At 36.3% G+C, this 20,667-nt stretch overlaps 1 protein-coding gene and 1 long non-coding RNA gene across 8 annotated transcripts in view; one reads left to right on the forward strand and one right to left on the reverse strand.

The window, feature by feature from the left end:
• etv4 (ETS variant transcription factor 4) overlaps window positions 1–16,793 on the forward strand; it is a 32,791-nt gene extending 15,998 nt beyond the window's left edge. For 2 of the 4 annotated variants that reach the window (XM_009306586.5, XM_073917406.1), the window contains exons 5-12: window positions 5,756–5,885; window positions 6,576–6,773; window positions 7,566–7,852; window positions 11,457–11,528; window positions 12,117–12,164; window positions 13,578–13,750; window positions 14,663–14,764; window positions 16,333–16,790. In XM_009306586.5, coding sequence (XP_009304861.2) covers window positions 5,756–5,885; window positions 6,576–6,773; window positions 7,566–7,852; window positions 11,457–11,528; window positions 12,117–12,164; window positions 13,578–13,750; window positions 14,663–14,764; window positions 16,333–16,560 — 1,238 coding nt within the window. In that variant the 3' untranslated portion in view covers window positions 16,561–16,790. 4 annotated transcript variants of the gene reach the window in all.
• LOC141376814 (uncharacterized) lies at window positions 1,885–17,456 on the reverse strand. 4 transcript variants are annotated; one of them, XR_012388038.1, is made up of 4 exons: window positions 17,224–17,456; window positions 8,714–8,836; window positions 5,735–5,904; window positions 2,479–5,346 (listed from the first exon to the last, which is right to left on the reverse strand). It is a non-coding gene; the product is annotated as an uncharacterized lncRNA (long non-coding RNA). The 4 variants fall into 4 exon arrangements; XR_012388039.1 differs by having other exon boundaries at window positions 5,735–5,971; XR_012388036.1 differs by lacking the exon at window positions 8,714–8,836 and having other exon boundaries at window positions 1,885–5,346; window positions 5,735–5,971.
• Between the last annotated feature and the right edge of the window lie 3,211 nt (window positions 17,457–20,667).

A 20,667-nucleotide genomic window follows, 5' to 3' on the forward strand; every position in this document is an offset into this window, starting at 1 on the left:
CAACATATATTTTTTTTCAGTTTCATTACCAACATTTTTGGATATTTTTTGTTGTGTTTATTTATTCAGCAAGAGCATATTAAACTAATCAAGAGTATTTCTACTCGGCACAACTGTTTTGACCTCCATAATTGGATTATTATTTTGAAGTGAATTGGAGTGACACTCTGTTTTGCAATCATGTCACTTCTATTTCAATTAAACACCTGATGTACTTCCCATGACAGGCTGTACTTAAAAAGAACCAGGCTAGCTTTGAGAGCCGTGTTAAGTGGGCTGCCCAAAATCAATACCACCATTTCAACCTTTAAGCCATTCAGACATAATTGGCATCCTTGTTGTTCTTATTGATTTGTCACTGTGGGTCTCAAATGGCCAGTGGGAGGCCAGGTGGCATCTCTTCACTGACCGTCAAGCAGACTGTTATCATAATCTGAAATCAGATTTTATCACAACATCAGCTCAAATATCAAACGCCTGTAAAGGATTTGCTCACCTCGCAGCAGACTAACACAATACGATAATCCATTGTTCAGTGTTTTTTATCAAACAGTCTTTGCATAAAGCCTCGTTCTGCTCAGGATATGTGTTTTATCTGACAACAGGCTATAACAGTCGCGTTCCTACGACTGGTAAAATACGATCGGTTGATAGTCTTGAGATATTATTACTCAAACTGTGGTTCCTCGTATCTGTTGTGTTGATACGGCTGGCCTCAACTGTAACTGTCATAAGATGAAAATTTCCAGGATGTGGGCCTGACGTGAATATACAATATTGTCCAGATGATCATTAAGCTGTCCTGCCTTAACAGTAACTGAAATCTGATTTTCTTAATCCAAAATTGTGCTTTAAACAAGGGTTAGTTCACGCAAAAAAAGTTATTTCACCCTGTGCCTGTTTCAAACCTGTATGAATGCTTTCTTCCGTCGAATACAAATATAATTTATATATATATTGTTCAACAGAATTAAAAAACTCATAAAGGTTTGGAACCAGTTGAGGGTAAATGGCTAAATAACATTTTTGGGTGAACTATATCCTCTTAATTTACTCATGATTGTACATTTAACACACTCTCCCGCAGAACTCCCAGCTAAGGCCACCGGTATCTCCATCTGTCACAGCTGGTGGATCTTTTCTGTTGTTGTTTGGGGCAGGGGGGTATCGAGTCCTGAGATTTGTTTGTGGTGGGAGTTGACTGAATGGCTCTCCATAATGATCCCCTACTTCCTAAAGCACTCAACCATGACCATCACCTTTCACCTCTTATCCTCTTCACTGAATCGCGCTATTTACATATGTAAAGTCCAGCTCCCACCTCTAGCCCTGGCTGTCTCTATAGGCTCATCCTGAAAGGAGACACTTGTCGTTTAGGTACAATGCTACTGGTTTTTCACACTTAGATGTAGCTTGAATGGAGGTGTGAATGTTAAATACAGTTGTGTGTGAGAAGAGCATTATTTAAATCTACTGCACTGTATACACCTAGTATTAAAATGCATTTTTGGACAACGCTAAGTACTGGTGTAAATGGAGTGTAAAATGTTTCAACCACTTCTAGATATAGTCAGAAGCCCAATTGATCAGATTGCTTTCATGTTGTAGATGCTCGTGTGTTTAAATAGCCACAAAAGACAGCTTTTCTAAACATATCTGGATGCGTTGTTGAATAGGGTTTGAATTGGCTGGCTAAAAATTTGAACTTGGTCCGAAGACATAAAAGAAAAGTAAACAGCTCAATGTTCTCTTACTGGTCCTCAGTTTTTGATTCTTGATTCTGTGGTATTGTAAGAGCTTTAACAATAGGCCATTGAATTATTTGAAAATAGTACACAATAATGTTTAACTTGCATGTTAACTAGCAATGATATCTGGAAATTAGGAAATTATGCAGATTTAATGCAACTCCATGGCTGCTCATAAAATACAATAACAGAGGATATACAGGAATCAAAGTGAAATTCAATACCTTTTAAGACCTTTTATTAAGTCTCTTGATACATTTTAAGACCTTATAACCACTTTCAACCGGAAACACTGGCGAGGTTTTAACTTGCAATATATTTACTAAATATTATTGTAAGAAACTAATCCAAAACTAAAACATTATTCATATACTGAATAAAAATCTACTAAATCTACCTATTTCAGCAGGTTGGCGCCTAAACTGCAAAAATAATGGTGTTGCCTTGGTAACTGCAGTAAACAAAGCAACATGCCAAATGTCAAATCTAGTAGGATTCAATGATTTCATAAACTACACAACATCTTGATATTCGCAAATTTAACTCAGGCAAACTTTAGCATACAACCATACATGGCATAATCAAAAAGTATGTAAGTTGAATACCTTGCAAAATAGCATTTAAGACTTTTTAAATACTTTTAAGGGCCTTAATTTATTTAACAACTTTTTATAGTTAGGACCCTGCGGACAATCTAAATAAAGGCCAACACTTTTTCTTCTTTTAATTTGGCATTATTTATTTGTTTATTCATTCATTCATTCATTCATTCATTCATTCATTCATTCATTCATTCATTCATTCATTCATTCTTTTTAGGCCATGTCAGCAACATTGGCTATAATCATGGCAACAGCTATTAAGTAATTAATATTTCATAATCATGACTGTTTCTTAATCATTAATTGTAGAAAAACTATACAAATAAGAACCACACTGATCAAAGTCCCATAAGTTGTTTCAATTTGATCAATAAGAAACACTTTAAAATCCCTCCTCCCTAAATGCTTAGAGGAATGTGCAAGAGAATGATCACTTTTCAAATACTTTTTCAAAAAGGAGAACCAATTAAATGTCATTAGTTAATATGTTGCAATAAAAAATATATATAAATATTTGATGTTTTTCTATGCATTTTTTTTAAATGTAGTAACATGTAATAATATGTAGTATCTAAATTCCAGGATTATTTTAACCATTTTCTCCTTCCATATAACATGTCCCTCATATATTGATGGCTTTATATTATTAGGCGTTATAATAATAAAACCTCTGGAAGCTTTAAAGACTCTTTTTTTTTTTCATCATTACCTAGATACTTTACAAGACCAGAACCAAGAGTATCTAAACACTTCACCAAGATGTTACAGTACACGTATAGATTCACAACCCCCAAGCCCCCCTTGATTCCTAAGAAACTGAACCTAAGAAATAAGAGAGGTTTTAGGGAACACTGATGTCATGTTCACATGAATCGCTAAGAGAGAAAGCAGAAACTAAAAGCTTTGGGCAAATTACACTAAATAAAGAACAAGAGCTTCCTTCATTGTCACATCTCTGTTTACTCGGCTGCCATCAATCTGTAAACTCCAGGAGATTTAACGGCAGACGGATGTGTCTTGATAATGTTACACTTTCCCGAAATGTCGCCCTGAAATCCTGAATCCCATTTTAGTGTATTTAAAGTGGAATGATTTATTACTTTAAAAGAGTGGCTTTAGTGTGTACAGTGATTCCCTGTTGCTAATGACTTGGTAGAACTTGCAGCTTTATTGATCAAATGAGCAGTCCGTTATTAAAGCATAGCATTGATGTAAGATTGTAAATGTCTATTCTATAAATCTTACATATGCAGACTCATTGCGAAAGTCAATGTTTGAAGTGATAGTTCACCCCAAATTTTTTATTTAGTTACAATTTATTCTAGTAGTGTAACGAATCACAAATTTCACGGTTCAGATCACACTATGGTTTTTGAGTCACAAATTGGACCATTTTTTGGGTCAGCAAAAAAGGGAAGAGACAAATGACATTTGCTTTTCGTTTATACAAAAATAATACTGCAAAAACCATTAATTTTAACAAATAAACTTAGAACATTTAATTTTAATAAAAAGAAAAATCAAGAACGAACCAGCAGAAAAAAGAAAAATATTCCAATAAAAATTATCATCTTTAGTACTGTTTCTGATGTATAGAAATCTAACATCTTGTACAAAATACAGTATCATATATATTTTCAATAAATGATTCAACAATTCACACATAAAACTTGTTTCATTTTTGGTGGATTATTTCTGAAAACCTATTCACTGACATTATTTTGATGGTTTTTCGTCGCCAACCATTGGTTATACAATGTAATTGCAACAACATTCACCAGCGTCAAATTCCATTAAACTGTGATTTTAATGTTTACCATAAACATCAGTGTTTATATCGGAGCTATAAACTGTTTTCCCAGAACTTCTGTGTTATTTAATTGTTTGTAACTAACTGAAAGAGTGTAAAAACTGAATCTTGACCAAACGCAAATTTAAATGCAGCGCTTATTAGAAGGATTAATAAACGTATGCAAATCATTATTATATATCATTCATGTTGCGCAAGTTTGAATTGAGATTTATCTTTTTTGAATTTTTAATAGTGCAGCTTTACACTGAATGCATTAATGCAGGCTAAACAAACAGTGATAGAAAACACCTTTAATTAATAACTTAAGAAAGCATTTTGGTAGGTCCCATCACAAGTTTTTCTGTCACCATTAAATTTTACAGGGAAGCCAAAATTATTTTATACATGATTTGAATGATTTGAATGATGAGTAATTTGAATGACGAGGGAGGCGATCTCTCTTCAATTGTTATAAATGTTGGATTAACCTACAAGTTAATCGTGATCCATTACACCCCAAATTTATTCAGATTCAAGTAGTTTTAAGCCTTTATGAGTTTGCTTTTTCACAAAACAAAATATTCAGGAAAAAAGCTTAAAACATGAAACCTTTAATATCCATAGTAGGAAAAACAAATACTATGGAAGTCAGTGGTTGCAGGTTTTTAGCGTTCCTCAAAATATCTTCTTTTGTGAAGAAACTAAAATTTGTTTGGAACAAGTAAAGGGACAATACATGATGACAGAATTTTCAATTTTGGGAGCACTATTCCTTATTCTAAGTAGGATGACTCACTCGTTCTATTCAGATTTCATGTCTTTCTCTTTCGGTTTGAGTATTGCAGTGATGTGCTGCAGTGTTACAGTACTGAAGGGCCATTCCCCCATTTTTTCTTGTTTTTTGAGAATGAAATGTGCAATTACCTGGGCTTGGGTTTCAACGGTGCCTGTTCTGTCAGGTCTGCGCCCACGACAATCAACACATAAACAGCCATAAACACAGAGCTGCTGCTCAGCTGGAAGAGCACAGCTGCTGCTGTTTACCCTGAGCGGCCCAGAAAAACATCCTGTACCGTGCCGTCTTTGAGCCCGGCTGCTCCCCTCCAATAATAAACAGCACTGCAGTTCAGACCCAGACCCCACGCATGCTGGGCGGTTCCTCTGCTACTCCTCAGCCAAACGCCAAAAATCTCAAAAAGCTGGGCTGAAGGAACACAAAAATTCTTATGTAAATGACCAGCTGCTAATATGTTTAGGAAATACACATTCAGTTAACCACAGCCAATGAATGTTTTTAGTGGATTTGTGCTTTGAAAAGAAGAAAAAAAAAAACAGAAATTTAAATAAAAGTAAAATGGTTTAGTCCACTTTTAGTGTTGATTAATGGAAGCGATTGTTTATGATTTATTTTGAAGCTGAAAATAAGTTTCTCTGTGTCAACTAATGTGGCAGACTACAGCCAAGGACAAATCTTTGCAGTGACTGGAATACAAAAATGTTTATCTTTACTCTAGTTTGTATAGTCTTGTTGTATTTTTAGACAAAAAAAGCCTGCGTCATTTCTGGAGCTGGAATGTGTTTCAATAACGAACCTGTTTCTCTGTGTATCGCAGCAGTGGCATTCCACAGCCCGCCTGTGAAGATTAAGAAAGAGCCGCAGAGTCCCGGATCAGATCCCAGCCAGTCCTGCAGCCACAAGCAAAGCTTCAGCTACCCCAATGGAGAGCAGTGCCTTTACGCCAGGTCAGTCAATAACTGGACGCTGAAGATAGATGCATCTCACGTCATTTCTTTAATGGAAGTGCATCTTCAGCTACACACTTTTGGTTCTATGAATAAAAAAAAATTAATAAATAAAACAAATCACAGATAATTGATTCTCATGAAAGTGCGTTCCATACAAAAGTGAACACCCAAATCCCTTCATGAAGATGTCTGTTAAAGGTGCATGCAATGCTGACCACAAGGAAGTAATTTGATCATTTATGGTTCTGTGACTCCAAGAGATGAGTCCTCATGATTCATGTAAATGTGGTAGGAGAATTTATCATTTGTGAACAGGTTTTGTGGTGTTATGATGCACACATTTTGGCACGCAATTCATTTAAAGTCTAAAATCATTTTCATTTGTTAAACAAAAATATGTTGGGCACAAGGATGCTCACTTCCCATTAGATTTTGGGTCAATTTTAATTAAGCATGTTCCTATTTTAAGAAAGTAAGTCTGGAACAAGTGTAAAAACAGTCAAATCTATTCATATGCTTTCCGGTTTTTAACCTTCATATGAACAGATAAAAATACAAATAATTTAACTGTTATTAAACAATCTTGCCCTGATATGCAGTGTTTGCAGTCCAAAAAGCATCTAAACATGCTCTACAACTGTAAAATAAAACGTACGGTTGACTTGAAAGTGTTTGTGTGCCCTGCAGTGCCTATGAGCAGAAGAGAGCAGCCGTGGCAGGAGCAGGAGGATCTAAGAGCTCATGTCCAGCGACGCCCATGTCCCCTATGCAGCATTATTCCCCCAAACCAACAGTGGGAACTCGGCAGGAATCAGGGTATATGAATCCACCCTCATCCAGCCAATCCCACGCCTGCCACAGCCACAGTTACCCCATGAACCCCAGGTAACAATAAAAATAAAGATTGTGTAGTTGTGTGTAGTTTTGACTTGGAAAGCGTATGTGTAATTCGACCAAAACTATCGTTTTAACAAGACATTACTCTTAGCTAAAACAAACATTTTTGGACAAAAAGCTAATTAAATACAACATATTCTGGACAAAAATGATTCACAGCTTAAAGAGGTGGTCCACTTCCACATCATATTTTAAACTTTAGTTGATGTGTAATGTAGCTATGTGAACATAAACAACATCTCTGAATCTAAGACGCATAAAGTTCAATGCAAAGGAAGGCTTTTACAGAGTTAGCTTAGCAATACAGCAACCGAAGTTTGGGGACTACAAAAAAAATACATCCGGGTTAATGATGTCATAAACCCTTCAGGTTAGGCGCATACATCCCGCTCAGTGAAAGGGCATAGCCAGAGGCACTGTAATGTTTTAACAGAGACTATTCCTGGCGATGTGGAGCTGATCTGCGAATATCAGCACATTATGTTAGCTGACCAATTAGAGCCTTATAGGGAATATGTCGTTTTCATTTTAGCTGAGTAGCTGTATATAATTAAAGTAGGATATATATACAAAAAAATATTCTTTTTTTATAAATGGAGCATGAGCACACATTGCTTTACACCTCATTAACACAACCAAGCCTTAAAAAACACTCTGGACCACCCCTTTAAGAAAACTATATTTCCCACTACTAAATACTGTATTTTTAAGAAAGCATTCTTGCATCATAACAGCCTTTTTAAATCTATGTGATAATCAATGCCTTATTTTCCCTCCCAGTTCCAGGTTCCCTTCCGGCTCGGCAGAGATGTGCCCACCATTCGCTTCCCAAGGCCAGGCCCTGCAGCGCATGCATCCTGCCCATGCCAGCGGAGGCGGAGGAGGCGGCTACCATCGGCAACACTCTGACCCCTGCTTGCCTTATCCTCCTCAGCAGACCTTTAAGCAGGAGTACATGGACCCTCTGTATGACCGAGCGGCCCACATTAACGGACCACAGCCTCAGAGGTTTCCTCCTGCCCATATGATGGTCAAACAGGAGCCCACCGACTACACTTACGAACCTGGTATGTGAGTCATCCGATGAGGCACAGTGAATGACTTTGCTTTGAAGTGGTGTCTTGATATTCTCTGTCCCTAAATAGTCAAACCACATCTGGATAATAATGTAAACCAAACGTAACGTCTTTTACGAAGAGACTTTGTTTGTTCTCTTCCGCATCCACTCAAACTTTGTAAAGGTTTCTGTACTTCTCCTCACTCCTTCACCCCTCCCTTTCGGCCTGTGTTCTTTCAGAGGTAGGGAGGGAGGCATAGGAATTTCATTGAGAAAATGGAGGGCACTGGAAAGACTAGAATCCCCAGCGGAGCGCTCGCGGGTGTAGAGTTGCAGCAGCGGCTTCCTTTTTCTGCAGGCAGATGAACTCATAATGGAAAAATGAGCGTAGCCTCAGTAACCCGAGCCCGTGCGCTGGTTTGGTGGAGCGAGCGGGAGGTGGAGGGGTTGTGTTGTAGCTGGGGGGCTCGAGTCATACACTCACAACACAGGCGAGCTCACCTCCTCCCATTCAACTTAGCGACTGACACAGGGTCGAAACACAACACTGCAGGTCTGACTTATCATTGCTCTGTGAAACACTACAAACAACTAGGAAACAACTAACAAATGATGAACATAAACGAGGGTAAAACACAAACCTAATGTTACCAGATTCTTTAAATAGAAAGCAGCAGGCTTTACTTGTTCTTTGGTTTCTGTGTTACCATTAGTGTTAACATAAACTAAAACTAGTATGAACTATTTTCAATCCTTGTATACAGATACTAATTACAAATAAATCTTAATTTGAATACAAGTAAGGCTGGATTAAATGTTAAATACTACAGCTGTGGTAATGGAATTATACTCCATGGTTGGTGCCACTAACCTTGTGGTTAAGTGCGCTGACATATAGCAACATTGTGCTCAGTGACCCGAGTTTGACTCTCGACTCAAGAGGTCCTATGCCGATCCTTCCCTTCTCTCTGCTCCCAATGCTTTTCTGTCTATCCTATCCCAATAAAAGGTGAAAAAAAACTAAAAATTAATTAGATAAAAAATAATTATACTCCATGTAAAACTAAAATAAAATAAGTTACAGCTTAAAAAAATAATAATACAGTGACAAAGACAATAAAAAACCTAAACATAAAGTTCCAAAACATAAACAATGTTTCATACAAATACAATAAAGAAACACGACTATAAGATTAATATGTGCAGAAATGTTAGGACAACGTTAGACAGGTTGGTTTGAAAACAAAAGGATGTTTGTGTGAGGATACAGTGCCATATCTGCGGTGGAGTAAAGCATGTTATCAGCAGATTCATCCCTGCTTATGCTGGTGGATACTGCCCAACTAAAGAAATGAAGGGGAGTTTGTATAGTAACACCTGTAAAAACACATGAAACTTCATTCATTTTCATTTTCGACTTAGTCCCTTTATTAGTCCAGGGTCGCCACAGTGCAATGAACCGCCAACATATCCAGCATATGTTTTTACACAGCGAATGCCCTTCCAGCTGCAACCCATTTCTGGAAAACATCCATACACACTCATACACTACAGACAATTTAGCCTACCCCATTCACCTGTACTGCATGTCTTTGGACTGTGGGCAAAAAGGGAGCACCTGGAGGAAACCCACGCAAACACAGGGAGAACATGCAAAGTCCACACAGAAACGCCAACTGATCCAGCCGAGGCTCGAACCAGCGACCTTTTAACTGTAAGGCGACAGCACTACCCACTGCATCGCCCCACATAAAACTTTTATAGACCAAAAAAAGTATTTTCTTATATTTTTGATTTTTAACAGTAAAATATTAAAATAGTACAATGTCTACCTTTACTTATATTCAACTTCAATATCTTAATAATAACAATAATAATATTAGTAATAAATAGAAATAATTATATATAAAAATAATTAAATATAAAATTATTACTTAAAAAAAAATTCTTCAAATCAAGTAGCACTACTATGCAGCTTATATTTCAGAAGAAATCCTGTAATAGCCGTGTTTTAGATGGAAAAACAGCTCTGTCAACTGTGACATTAATTTGATTTCCATGTATGAGAAAAGTGCTCGGGTCCCTCAGAGACCTTTCTCCCCTGTGACCTCTTATCACGGCCTCTGCCACTGCATTCTCCAGACATGAATCACAGCTCCACCTCACAAACTAACCATGTCTTATTCATAAAGAACATACAAAGAGTGTGAGAGAAAGAGAAAGAGAGAGAAGTGGTACAATAGTAATCAAGCTGATTCTGGTTTCCTGCAATGCAATGTGACGGTTTATGATCCACTGCTTTTTCCTGCCTAAAAATAAAGCTGCAGACAGGTGATATTATGACAAATGACTTTTATGACAAATGGACGGTTTGTCCATGCAGCACTCAGTGGCAAAGGTTATCAAACCTGCAGATGCACCAGCTTCACACCCTACAGAAATAGTGCCTAAAGAGGACCAGCAATGATTAGCTCTGTTCTCAAACCTAGTCAGCTGCCTCGCTGCCAACTAGTTACACTGGCAGCTGCCTTCTACGGTAATATATGCTAACCACAACGTAACTTCATGATGGACTAATTTGGAATGTTCTACATACGCAGAAACTCACACAGCTAAAGCAATTTGACATTGATTTTAATAGTTCAAATTAGCCTTCAAAGTTTAAAAGTAAAGAAATTAGGACTGCAATATAGCAATATAACCATTCACAATAGTCACATTGCAGGCAATGTTGAGTTTGTATTATAATTTATCATTGATGCCTGCGATTGTATATTATTTAAATGCCTTCAGGCATGAGAAATTGTACCATTTGTGACAATGATTAATTTTATTGAATAATTTTTTTATAATTTAATTACTGTACGTGAATACCGTTAGACTTGGAACATGCTAAAATAATTTTTCAATTGCATGGTTTTCTTGATTGGATTTTATGATTTTAAGGAGATGCACTCCCACTGCAAAATCATCCCAATAAATCTAATATTATAATTGGTTCAAATATAGATATTAAGTCAATTCAATTGAATTCATTTCGCAATATATATCGCAAAAAAAAAATAATTGCAATGTCAGATTTTTCCAATATTGTGCAGCTCAACCTAAAGTTTTAGTAAATCCAGTCTGTTTATTTTTTTAAAAAGTACAATCGTAGTTAACAACAGTCTAAAATCTTTCATTCTTTGTATAGTTGCGTAAAATAATAAATTAGACCAAGCAATTTTTTTTTCTTTTTTAACATTTAAGTGCTTTAAGTTTGCGTCAAATTTCTGAAATGGCAGTTCTTTTTCCTGGATTGAGCGAAATATAATTTTTTCTAAAGAAAAAGCATCTGCTCTCATTTGCCACATTAGATTTATTTTTCACTTTCTATAATGCAATCTGAAATTATACTCTCTATGAAGAATATATTAAATGCTGGCTTCCTAGGAGGCATCATAATTATAAAACTACATTTAGATATTTAACCAGGCCTTAAAATGCTGCTGATGTAGAAAGCTCACTATAGCTTTTGTAAAAGAAGAGTTTTCCCCGATAAGAAACATAAATATAGATTGCCAGATTACTAGCATGTGTTCATCACAGACGGTCATGTTTTTATGTTTGTCCAGCAGATGTGCCTGGCTGCCCATCCATGTACCATCACAATGAAGGCTACTCCAACCCACAGCACAACAGTGAAGGTAAGAGCACCATTTGTCCATCTACAACATGCAGCTCCAGTGCAGGTCTAGATTGTACATTTCACACACTCAAAGCACATCAGGATTGGCCAGGACTGTGCGGTCACTGGCTAACCAGGCCAGAGGGTCTATGTTTCTGTTGGCATGGACATTTGTTTCTCCCTTGCCTAAAGAATTCCAGGGTAAATATTACTACTGGAAAAGACGAGTATTTTTCCTGGAGTGAAGAAAAATAATCCTTCTCTCCGCTCGCTGCATTTGCCGCACCATTTTGGGTATTTTCAGTTGTTAGCCGATCTCTGTAATGAGCCATTAGATACAGAAAATTGAGTTCCTTGCTTCATAAGGGTACATAACTGAATAATAATTATCATCAAGAGTCTACATTTCCCATAATAAGAATTTATAAATATTAAGGGAAAAACAGTTTCTGTATTCATAAATCTCAATTTGAAAAGTCAAACAGGAAAATGCTTGCTGTTATTAATTACTGCTGTTAATACATCAGCACAATATAACTCATGGGTTGTTTTTGTATCCACATTAAAGGAGTGTTTTAATAACTCACTTGTCTTGTCTTGTCTTTAGGCTACATGTTTGAAAATGATTCCCGTGTTGTGCCAGAGAAATTTGAAGGTAAGTCTCACTTGTCCAGATTTTTTTATTAGTATTAATGAGAGCTAAAAATATATATTTTAAGTGCTAATCTGAAATTACATGTCGTAAATTAAACTAAAACTGACCAATGCTAAAAATGTGCTTTATTATTATTATTTTGATGAATACATTCTCTCTCCATTGCAAATTGAATTGCATTAGAATGAAAAGTATGTAAACCTGAATTGGGTTGTTATTAAGCATTTGCTTTGTTCTCGAGCACCTGAGCTGTGTTAACTCCACAATTTGGTGAAAAATCTGACAATCATGTTTTTCTGCATGATTTGAGAGCAATCCAAAGAGAATCTTGTGCTTCAGCAAAAGTGAGAACATCTGACTAACTTCACATGATCAACATCACGAATTTGCTTATTTGATTAGTGACCTGAAAAGATTGTAGATTTTGAAATGTTTCTTAGTTTAGAGAGATTATTTTTTCAACATTTTTGTTTTATTTTAGGATTTTCATTGTGGTCTTTAAAGTTTAAACTCCATTATGAATATTTGTGACTTCAGATCAACTCCTAAACATCTATAAGCTTTAGTGAAATCACATATTTGGTTCACATTGTGGCCCTATCGCCAGCTCAACTGTGCATGATTATGATAATAATTATGGATAAACTATGTACTAGTAACTGATTTAACAAATAATTTTTCTATGACTAAAAATGTAAGCAAATTGTTAATATTAATTTCTTCTTTATTTCCACTGAATGAGCACTCTGTTTTATGTTAATGTTAATAAATGTGTAATGAGCAAAATTCACAGTGTTATGCAAACAAAAATAGCAGTATGAAAAATGTGTAGGTATTTTATTGCAAAACAAAAGGTGGCTGAACAACCAAACTGATGGCAAACTGTTCAAAACATCACTTCCTTTTTTTCGTTGTGTTGTACCCAAGACATTAGAAACAGACGTTACACTTATCATTTGATGTTGCAGCCATGTTGCCATCATTTTGCTGTACTGGTTGTTACCAGCTTACGAAAAAATAACATGCTCACAACTTCCAATCAGATAAGAGGAAATGAAAAGCAATACGGTGTTTCACAGAGAAGGTAGCATTTAAAGGTTTAAAAGCACAAACTGTTCCTTAATTTTTTTTATTTGTACGCAATCGACAAGTAGTCACAGGCGAATTAAACTTTAGTGACAAGGCAGCACTGGCCCGATCAGCCCAGTAACGATTCTGTCTACTGTTCAGAGCGTCTCTCATGCTGGCCCAGGGCCATCGGACAGTCTTTATCGTTGAGCCTTCAACTAGTTATTAGTTATCTGAGAATGGCATACCTTGGAATGTCATTATATTTGACCAATCAGCATCTAGCATTTCAGAGAGACGTGTAATAAAGGTGAACTAATGTATGATCTCTTTTGCTGTGCTTAGGTGAGGTGAAACAAGAAGGGGGCAGTGTGTTTCGTGAAGGTGCCCCCTATCAGCGTCGTGGCTCACTTCAACTATGGCAGTTCTTGGTTGCCCTTCTTGATGACCCCAGCAATGCCCACTTCATCGCATGGACGGGCCGTGGCATGGAATTCAAACTCATTGAGCCAGAGGAGGTAAACATTAGACTTTAAAAAGTTCCCAGGAAGCAGAATATGGTTTTTAACCAAAAAACAGCAATGCCAATGGATCAGTCGAAAGACTAAGAGGATGTTATGAAAATCAGATCAGCTCGATGTGGCATTTATTCAGCTTTCACAAACTACAGAGAGAATAAACAATGGGTTTCAGAGATTTGCTCGTGATCAGCTCATCAGTCCCTAGGGTCCAAGAACACATCAACACAATGCCAGTTTTCCATTAGCTGCCATGCATTATTTACCCCACTTAACAGCATAGTGAAATAAAATGGAGAATGGCTCCATTACCAAATATTACAACCTTCCATTTTGCCGGAGTCTAAGCACACCGCAGTGGTCGAGACAAGAGCGTTAACCTCCTATTGTCTGTGGTCAGTAGACGGCTAAATGGCATGACTCAGCAAACGATCATGCAGAGATGCATCCATCAGTTCTGCACAACTGTACGCATGAATCATTCATTACAACCAAAGTTTTACTATTGCGATTAGATCTCTGTCGAAGTCAAAACAAACAGTCTGTTCCTCAAATGTCAGGAGACCCACAACTATACTGACTCGAGATGGAGCAACAGTTTTGTTTTGTTTTGTTTTTTCAAGGGCCCTCAAGTTGAACCTTGAAGTTTTTGTTGAAACTTCAAAATGAAGTATTTCCTCTAGGTATGACAACTAGCATTTTGCCCTGTTCATAGTGTGGGATTTTTGGTCAGCGTTTAATGGTGATTTGGTTATATAAAAGGGAACAAACATTTTTTGTGGGGACTCGCCCTTCCTTCTCATAGTTTAGATGTCGTACAGTCAGCAGGGACCTCTTGTGTTTAGATTATGTCATTGCAATACGGTCCTTGCTTGCTCTTATGATTTGAACTGTCTTTTTTTCATACTTTAGGTGGCAAGACTCTGGGGGATGCAGAAGAACCGCCCAGCCATGAACTATGACAAACTGAGTCGCTCTTTGCGTTACTATTATGAGAAGGGAATTATGCAAAAGGTATTGCTTTATTCTAATTTCTTGGTCTTCAACACTTGTTTTTTAAACTCTCTGATTGAGATTTACATTACTCTATATTTGGGGTCCCATATACTTCAAATATAAAGACTAGAATCATTTATGTAAAAAAAGAAAGAAATTATTTAAAAAAAACTATTCAAATATAATTATAATTCAAATATAATAATATTATCTAAATTAAATATAATCCAGATCAAAATAATTTCACATTATTTTAATCAAAGAGTTGTAATTGCAGTAATAACACAATAACATGTGTCATGTGCATTACTGTTTTGTGTCAGGAGGATTAAGAAATTGTTTGAAATGTTAAAATGGAGTTCATGAACACATTTGCTTGGTTTTAAATGTTCATATTTCGACATGTCCTACACTGTCTATACTAGGTGGTTGGACAGACAATGAAATAAATGAAAAAACATAAAATCCAGGAACCAAACCAGTTTACTAATTGGCAGACAAACAATTCTTAGGAGCTGAAAATCAAAAGATACACCTTCCCTTCAAGAATGGGCAATAGTACTTGCTGGAGGGGCTGCATTTGAAAAAATGTCTTCTAAGCAAATGGACAAGCTAAACCTATAATATAAAAAAATGGCAAAAGTATTTAACCTGTTTGGAAATGGAACAGTAATAAATGAGTGAGAAATATACTGATTGTGACAGTGTTTATCCAGGTGGCAAAGAATTCTGGCCCAGATTTGGCATAAAGGTGGCACAGCAAGCATTCATCGGGCAGTCTTTTGGCAGAGGTGGCACGTCTTTAAGGCAGCACAAAATACTTGGGCCAGATATCAAATATAGTATTAGGCCCAAATGCTAATAATGGATATGTGGACCAAGAAAGTTTGGCCTGTCTTGACTCTTGACCCAGATTTAAAATATTTTTTCAATTATTTTTGAATAAAGGAAAAAAAATTCTACCAATTAAGTGGCTTTGAGAAAAAGCATGCCCATAGTGCACCTAAAGGACAATGCTTCATGGGTTATGCAGTCATGACACACCAACATATCTGGCTCAGTTCAGGCCCAGTTATGGGTTATTAACTTGGCTGAGACTTGGCTCAGATATGGTCCATGTTTGGCCCTTGTCTGGAAGCCAGACTTAGTCTAGTCATACACTGTAATTTACCGTGGCATGTGAACCAAGCAAAAGCTGATTGTGTGAGCCAGAGCTGGGCCAGAGATATTTTGCTATGTTGGATGTGATATGTTATTGACTGAACTTACCTATTCTATTCATTTTTTATTGCATTTTAATTTTCTCTTCACTATATAAAAGATGGAGGCTGTACATTTATTTTAATGATAGCCAAGCTGGGAGCTTAAAGTCGTAGTTAGGCATTAGTTTGGGTTGGGTTTGTTAATAGGGTAAAATGTTGATTTTTTACAGATGTGATCTGTATTTTATTCTGAAATTTGCCCTAGAATCAATGAAACTGTTAATCTCTGAAATGTTAGAATGGGTTTGGCATCCCAAACTGAGCATGATGTTTACTACTATATTATTTATTATTATTTAATTCTTGCCATTATTATTTTTGCAGGTGGCTGGTGAGCGTTATGTTTACAAATTTGTGTGTGAGCCAGAAGCTTTGATAACCTTGGCTTTTCCCGACAATCAGCGGCCAAGTCTGAAGGCGGAATTTGAGCGCTACGTCAACGAGGAGGACACTGTGCCACTGTCCCACCTCGATGAGGGAGTTTCTTACCCTCCCGAACCAGCTGCCACCAACATGGGCCCTCAGCCCTACTCCAAAGGCTACATGTACTAATGCCACCGACATTCTCCTTTGTTTCCCATCCCAGTTTACCACCCGCTGCACCTATTGCACATGCCCACCCCATCCTCTTGTATATAAGGCTATGTTTTATGTTTTTGTTTTGATTAAATTAATCTCATTAGGGACTCTGCATTCCTCTCACTTCTGAGGCCTATCTAATCTAAACACAATACTGTGGTTCAAGAGATTGCTTAATAAAACCCAATATTACTACTATAAAACGACAACAGTCTCTGTTTCTTATGTGTTTGGTGCATTTACTTGTGAGTCAATAATGTAATATACAAGAGTGGAAGTAAATAAAAAAAGTATAAATCTGACAGTATTACTTTTCTTCATACAGAATGTGTATGTAATGTATTTAACAAACATGATGTGATATCGTTAGAATAATATGATAAGAGCAGACATATTAACAAATAAGCAGTAATAATTTTTTCTAAAATAATAATCCTAAATTTGCGCATGCGCATTAAGTTGGATCGTGTCTTTCGCAACAGCGGGCAATGAAATAACTCAACACCCGAATTAATAGTTAAACAACTTTAACTATTTTGGTCCAATTTTCCTTAGCTTGCGTCTCACGTGCTATTATTTCTTCTTAAAAACACGTTGTTTAGACTCGACATGCCACATCTGCGATGTTTAGCCTACCTGTCAAACAGCAAACCAAGCTCTCAGCTCTCCAGCGATGAAATCCTTATATACACTCCGAAATAACGTAGTTTTTTCTCTTATTTTTGTCTCTTCGGTTTTTGGCTAAGTTACTTGTATCCCCTTCACTGTGTACTGTAACGCTTTCCGGTCGACAAATTAAGAAAAACACGCTTCACGAACGTACCACGTTCAACTTTCGCGCGGTAAGCTTCAGTCTGTACATGGTCCATATATGGGCAGTGCAATTTGATTGGCTAAAAGAATAGGCCTTTTTCACACTTCCTGGTTCCGGTAAGCGAAGCAGTGTACCACAACATCCGGTTTCAATGCGACGGAGCAAGAAAGAATGGCAGGGTCATCTCATCGCTGTGATTGCCGCGTTCCCAGCTGCTTCAACTCAAAAACGACACTCTTACTTTAATGACCACGATCTCCCGAAAGACGAAGGACAGGGAAAATCATGGATGACAATATTAAAGGGGGTTGAATGCCGTTTCAAGTTATATGTGGGAGTACGCTCGTATGCTGTATGCACTTCAAAGCGGAGATTATCATGTTTCATTAAAGACTGGTGGTCTATGGTTTATTTTGATGAGTAATTATAATATAGACAAAACTCCAGTTAAACTATCTGCCTTCCACAAACAAGTGCTCATCATGGTCATTAATCTATTAGCATGATTTATCCCTACATTGTTGTTATTTTGGAATAATAGACAGTTCATACAAATGCAAATCTCTTTTTTTTTAATTGGTTTGACAGTAAAATTATTTGTTTAGTCAGTTATATAATAAAGATGGTAAACTTTTCTTACAATGAAGTCCTTTATTACAAAATCAAAATATTACAAAACCCAGCAAGTTTTCAACTGTTATTGGTTCAATTCCTGCAGAGACATGTTATTCATTTATGTTATTTAGAGGTATTAATAAGACCATCCTTCTGATGCTTCATCTTTTGATATTACTAAATCTTATGTCGGCAAATTTTGTTTTACTAAATACCAAGAGTAATGATAGAGCTATTCATACTCTTTTCCAAAAAGAAATCATTACTGTACCTTATATTCAATTTTATTATATGTCTTTATTAAAGGGTGAATTGAAGAAAAGTTTGGCTGTTACCACAGAAATATCATGTTAGAAATAGAAATAAAGAAATTTCCTATAAACTTATCCACAGGTTTTATCCAGCAAAACATTGTTTGCAAAAATGTAAAAGTGGGATTGATGTAAATTGTATTTTTGTAACGAATATGAGGAGATAGTTTTACACTTATTTTGGCATTGTACATAGTCAGCTTATGGGGTGAGTTGCAAAATGTATTAATAACGATTCTTTTGTGTTCAACCTCTTTCATTATGGATAAATGTACATTTGGACTTTACTTGATTATCCTAATCTAGAGGGAAAATAGTTTTATTTATTTAATTTGCTTATGTTGTTAACAAAATTGTACATTCATAAATATAAATTTACTAATATGAAACCAGATTTTAAGGTATTGATGACTGAAATATGCTTGTACAATACCAGTATCAACTCTCTAAACAAGAAACTCGACCCACTTTAAAATGTGTGAACTCTACAATGTATTTCATTATTACATATGTTATATTACATTTTGATTATTTGTATTTTATTTATAATTACCCCCTGGTATGTACATTTTTGTATTGTAAAATGTTATTTTCTGTTCTTTAAATAAATAATAAAAATGAATATTATCCACGAGTAGGAGCTAATGTGTTTCCAGACTTGAGAAAACCTCACGAGTATTAAACAACCTGTAATGTATTAACCGATAGCAACTCGCCTGTATAGCTAACTTACCTCGCCATTCACTATATCTGACTCTGAATAAAAAGGAAGGAGGGGGTTAGCACAGTTTACAGACGGGACTACCGACATTAAACTCATCCTGCTGGATGTTAAATAGCCAGGTTAATCTAGCTTACGAATGGCTTGAATGAGCAGATTTTATGCTGTTGGCTGTGCACCTTACTGGAACCTGATGTTGCAAACGCAAACGGTAAGACACGTTTTCTGCACAAACTCTGCAAATCGGTATCATCTTTTAAAAGCTGTTTTATTAAGGCAGTTTTACACATTCACCGAACAACATCTTCTTGTCCAAATTATGGCAAAGTTGACCGTGAGAAAGTCATCCGCTGTCCCGATGCTGTCATGTCTCTGCGACTCATAGCGAACCCGGAAATATCGATACACTGCTTCGAAGGGCGCTTCCGGTGTTCAATTCCGCTGTGAAAAAGGTCTATAAACATCTGACTGGCAAAAAAGAGGCACGTTTCAGCATGTCATTTCAGTTATTATTTTTACATAGCATTTTATTATTTTTTCAGCCTAATATTTATAGCCTTTTAATAAGAAGTGCATAATGCCCAAATATAAAACCTTGATAATCAGAAAAAAGTCAGTGCAGACTTTTACTTAATTTTGATGACTAGTGTTGGGGTAACGCATTACGGGTAACGCGAGTTACTTAACAGTATTACTTTTCTAAGTAAGGAGTAAAGTAAGGCATCACAATGAATCACGTAGTGAAAGGGGGATTGTGTTCATTATTTTTAACGCATCTAAGAAAAGGGGGACTGTCTCAATGGACAGTGATTTTAGGCAAATACATTAGTACAAAAGTAGCAAATATATTGCTTTAAACTGTCTATAATCTGTAAACGGCATATATACAGTAGCTCTGAGGTAAGGAAGTTCTCAGATAATATTCATTCATTTTCTTTTCGGTTTAGTCCCTTTATTAAGCTGGGGTCGCCACAGCGGAATGAACCGTAAACTTATCCAGCATATGTTTTACACAGCGGACGCCCTTCCAGCTCTGGGAAACATCCATACTCACTCATCCACACTCATACACTACGGACAATTTAGCCTACCCAATTCACCTGTACTGCATGTCTTTGGACTGTGGGGGAAAACAGAGCACCCGGAGGAAACCTTATCCTAATAATTATAATATTATCCTAAAATATTTTTTAATGTTTTTTTTTTTAATAAAAGTAAATGAAGGTGTAGTTTATACATTGTGTTGTTAGTTGCAGAACTCCTATATTTAAAAATATTTTCTACTAAAACTGAATTGAGTAGGGCTCGGGATATTAATTGTTTGGCAAAATAAACATTTAATCAAACAAAACAGGATTTAATTTTGAGCTGAATTTCGTTTTCAGCCAGATAAGCAGATGACACAACTTTTAAAACACTACCCTTTATTATTATCATTTTAAATGTAGATAAGTACGCATGTAATATTTTAAGCTCACTATAAATCAAAAACAAGAAGGCCTTTTTAAAAGACAGAAGCTGCGTCCCAAATCGCATACTTATGCACTATTCTACGCCATTTTGTAGTATAAACAGTGTAAGTAGTGTGTTCACACTGAAAACTCTAAAAATCATAAGTG

The sequence above is a fragment of the Danio rerio genome, chromosome 12, assembly GCF_049306965.1.
Source record: "Danio rerio strain Tuebingen ecotype United States chromosome 12, GRCz12tu, whole genome shotgun sequence".
Classification (NCBI taxonomy): Eukaryota; Metazoa; Chordata; class Actinopteri; order Cypriniformes; family Danionidae; genus Danio; species Danio rerio.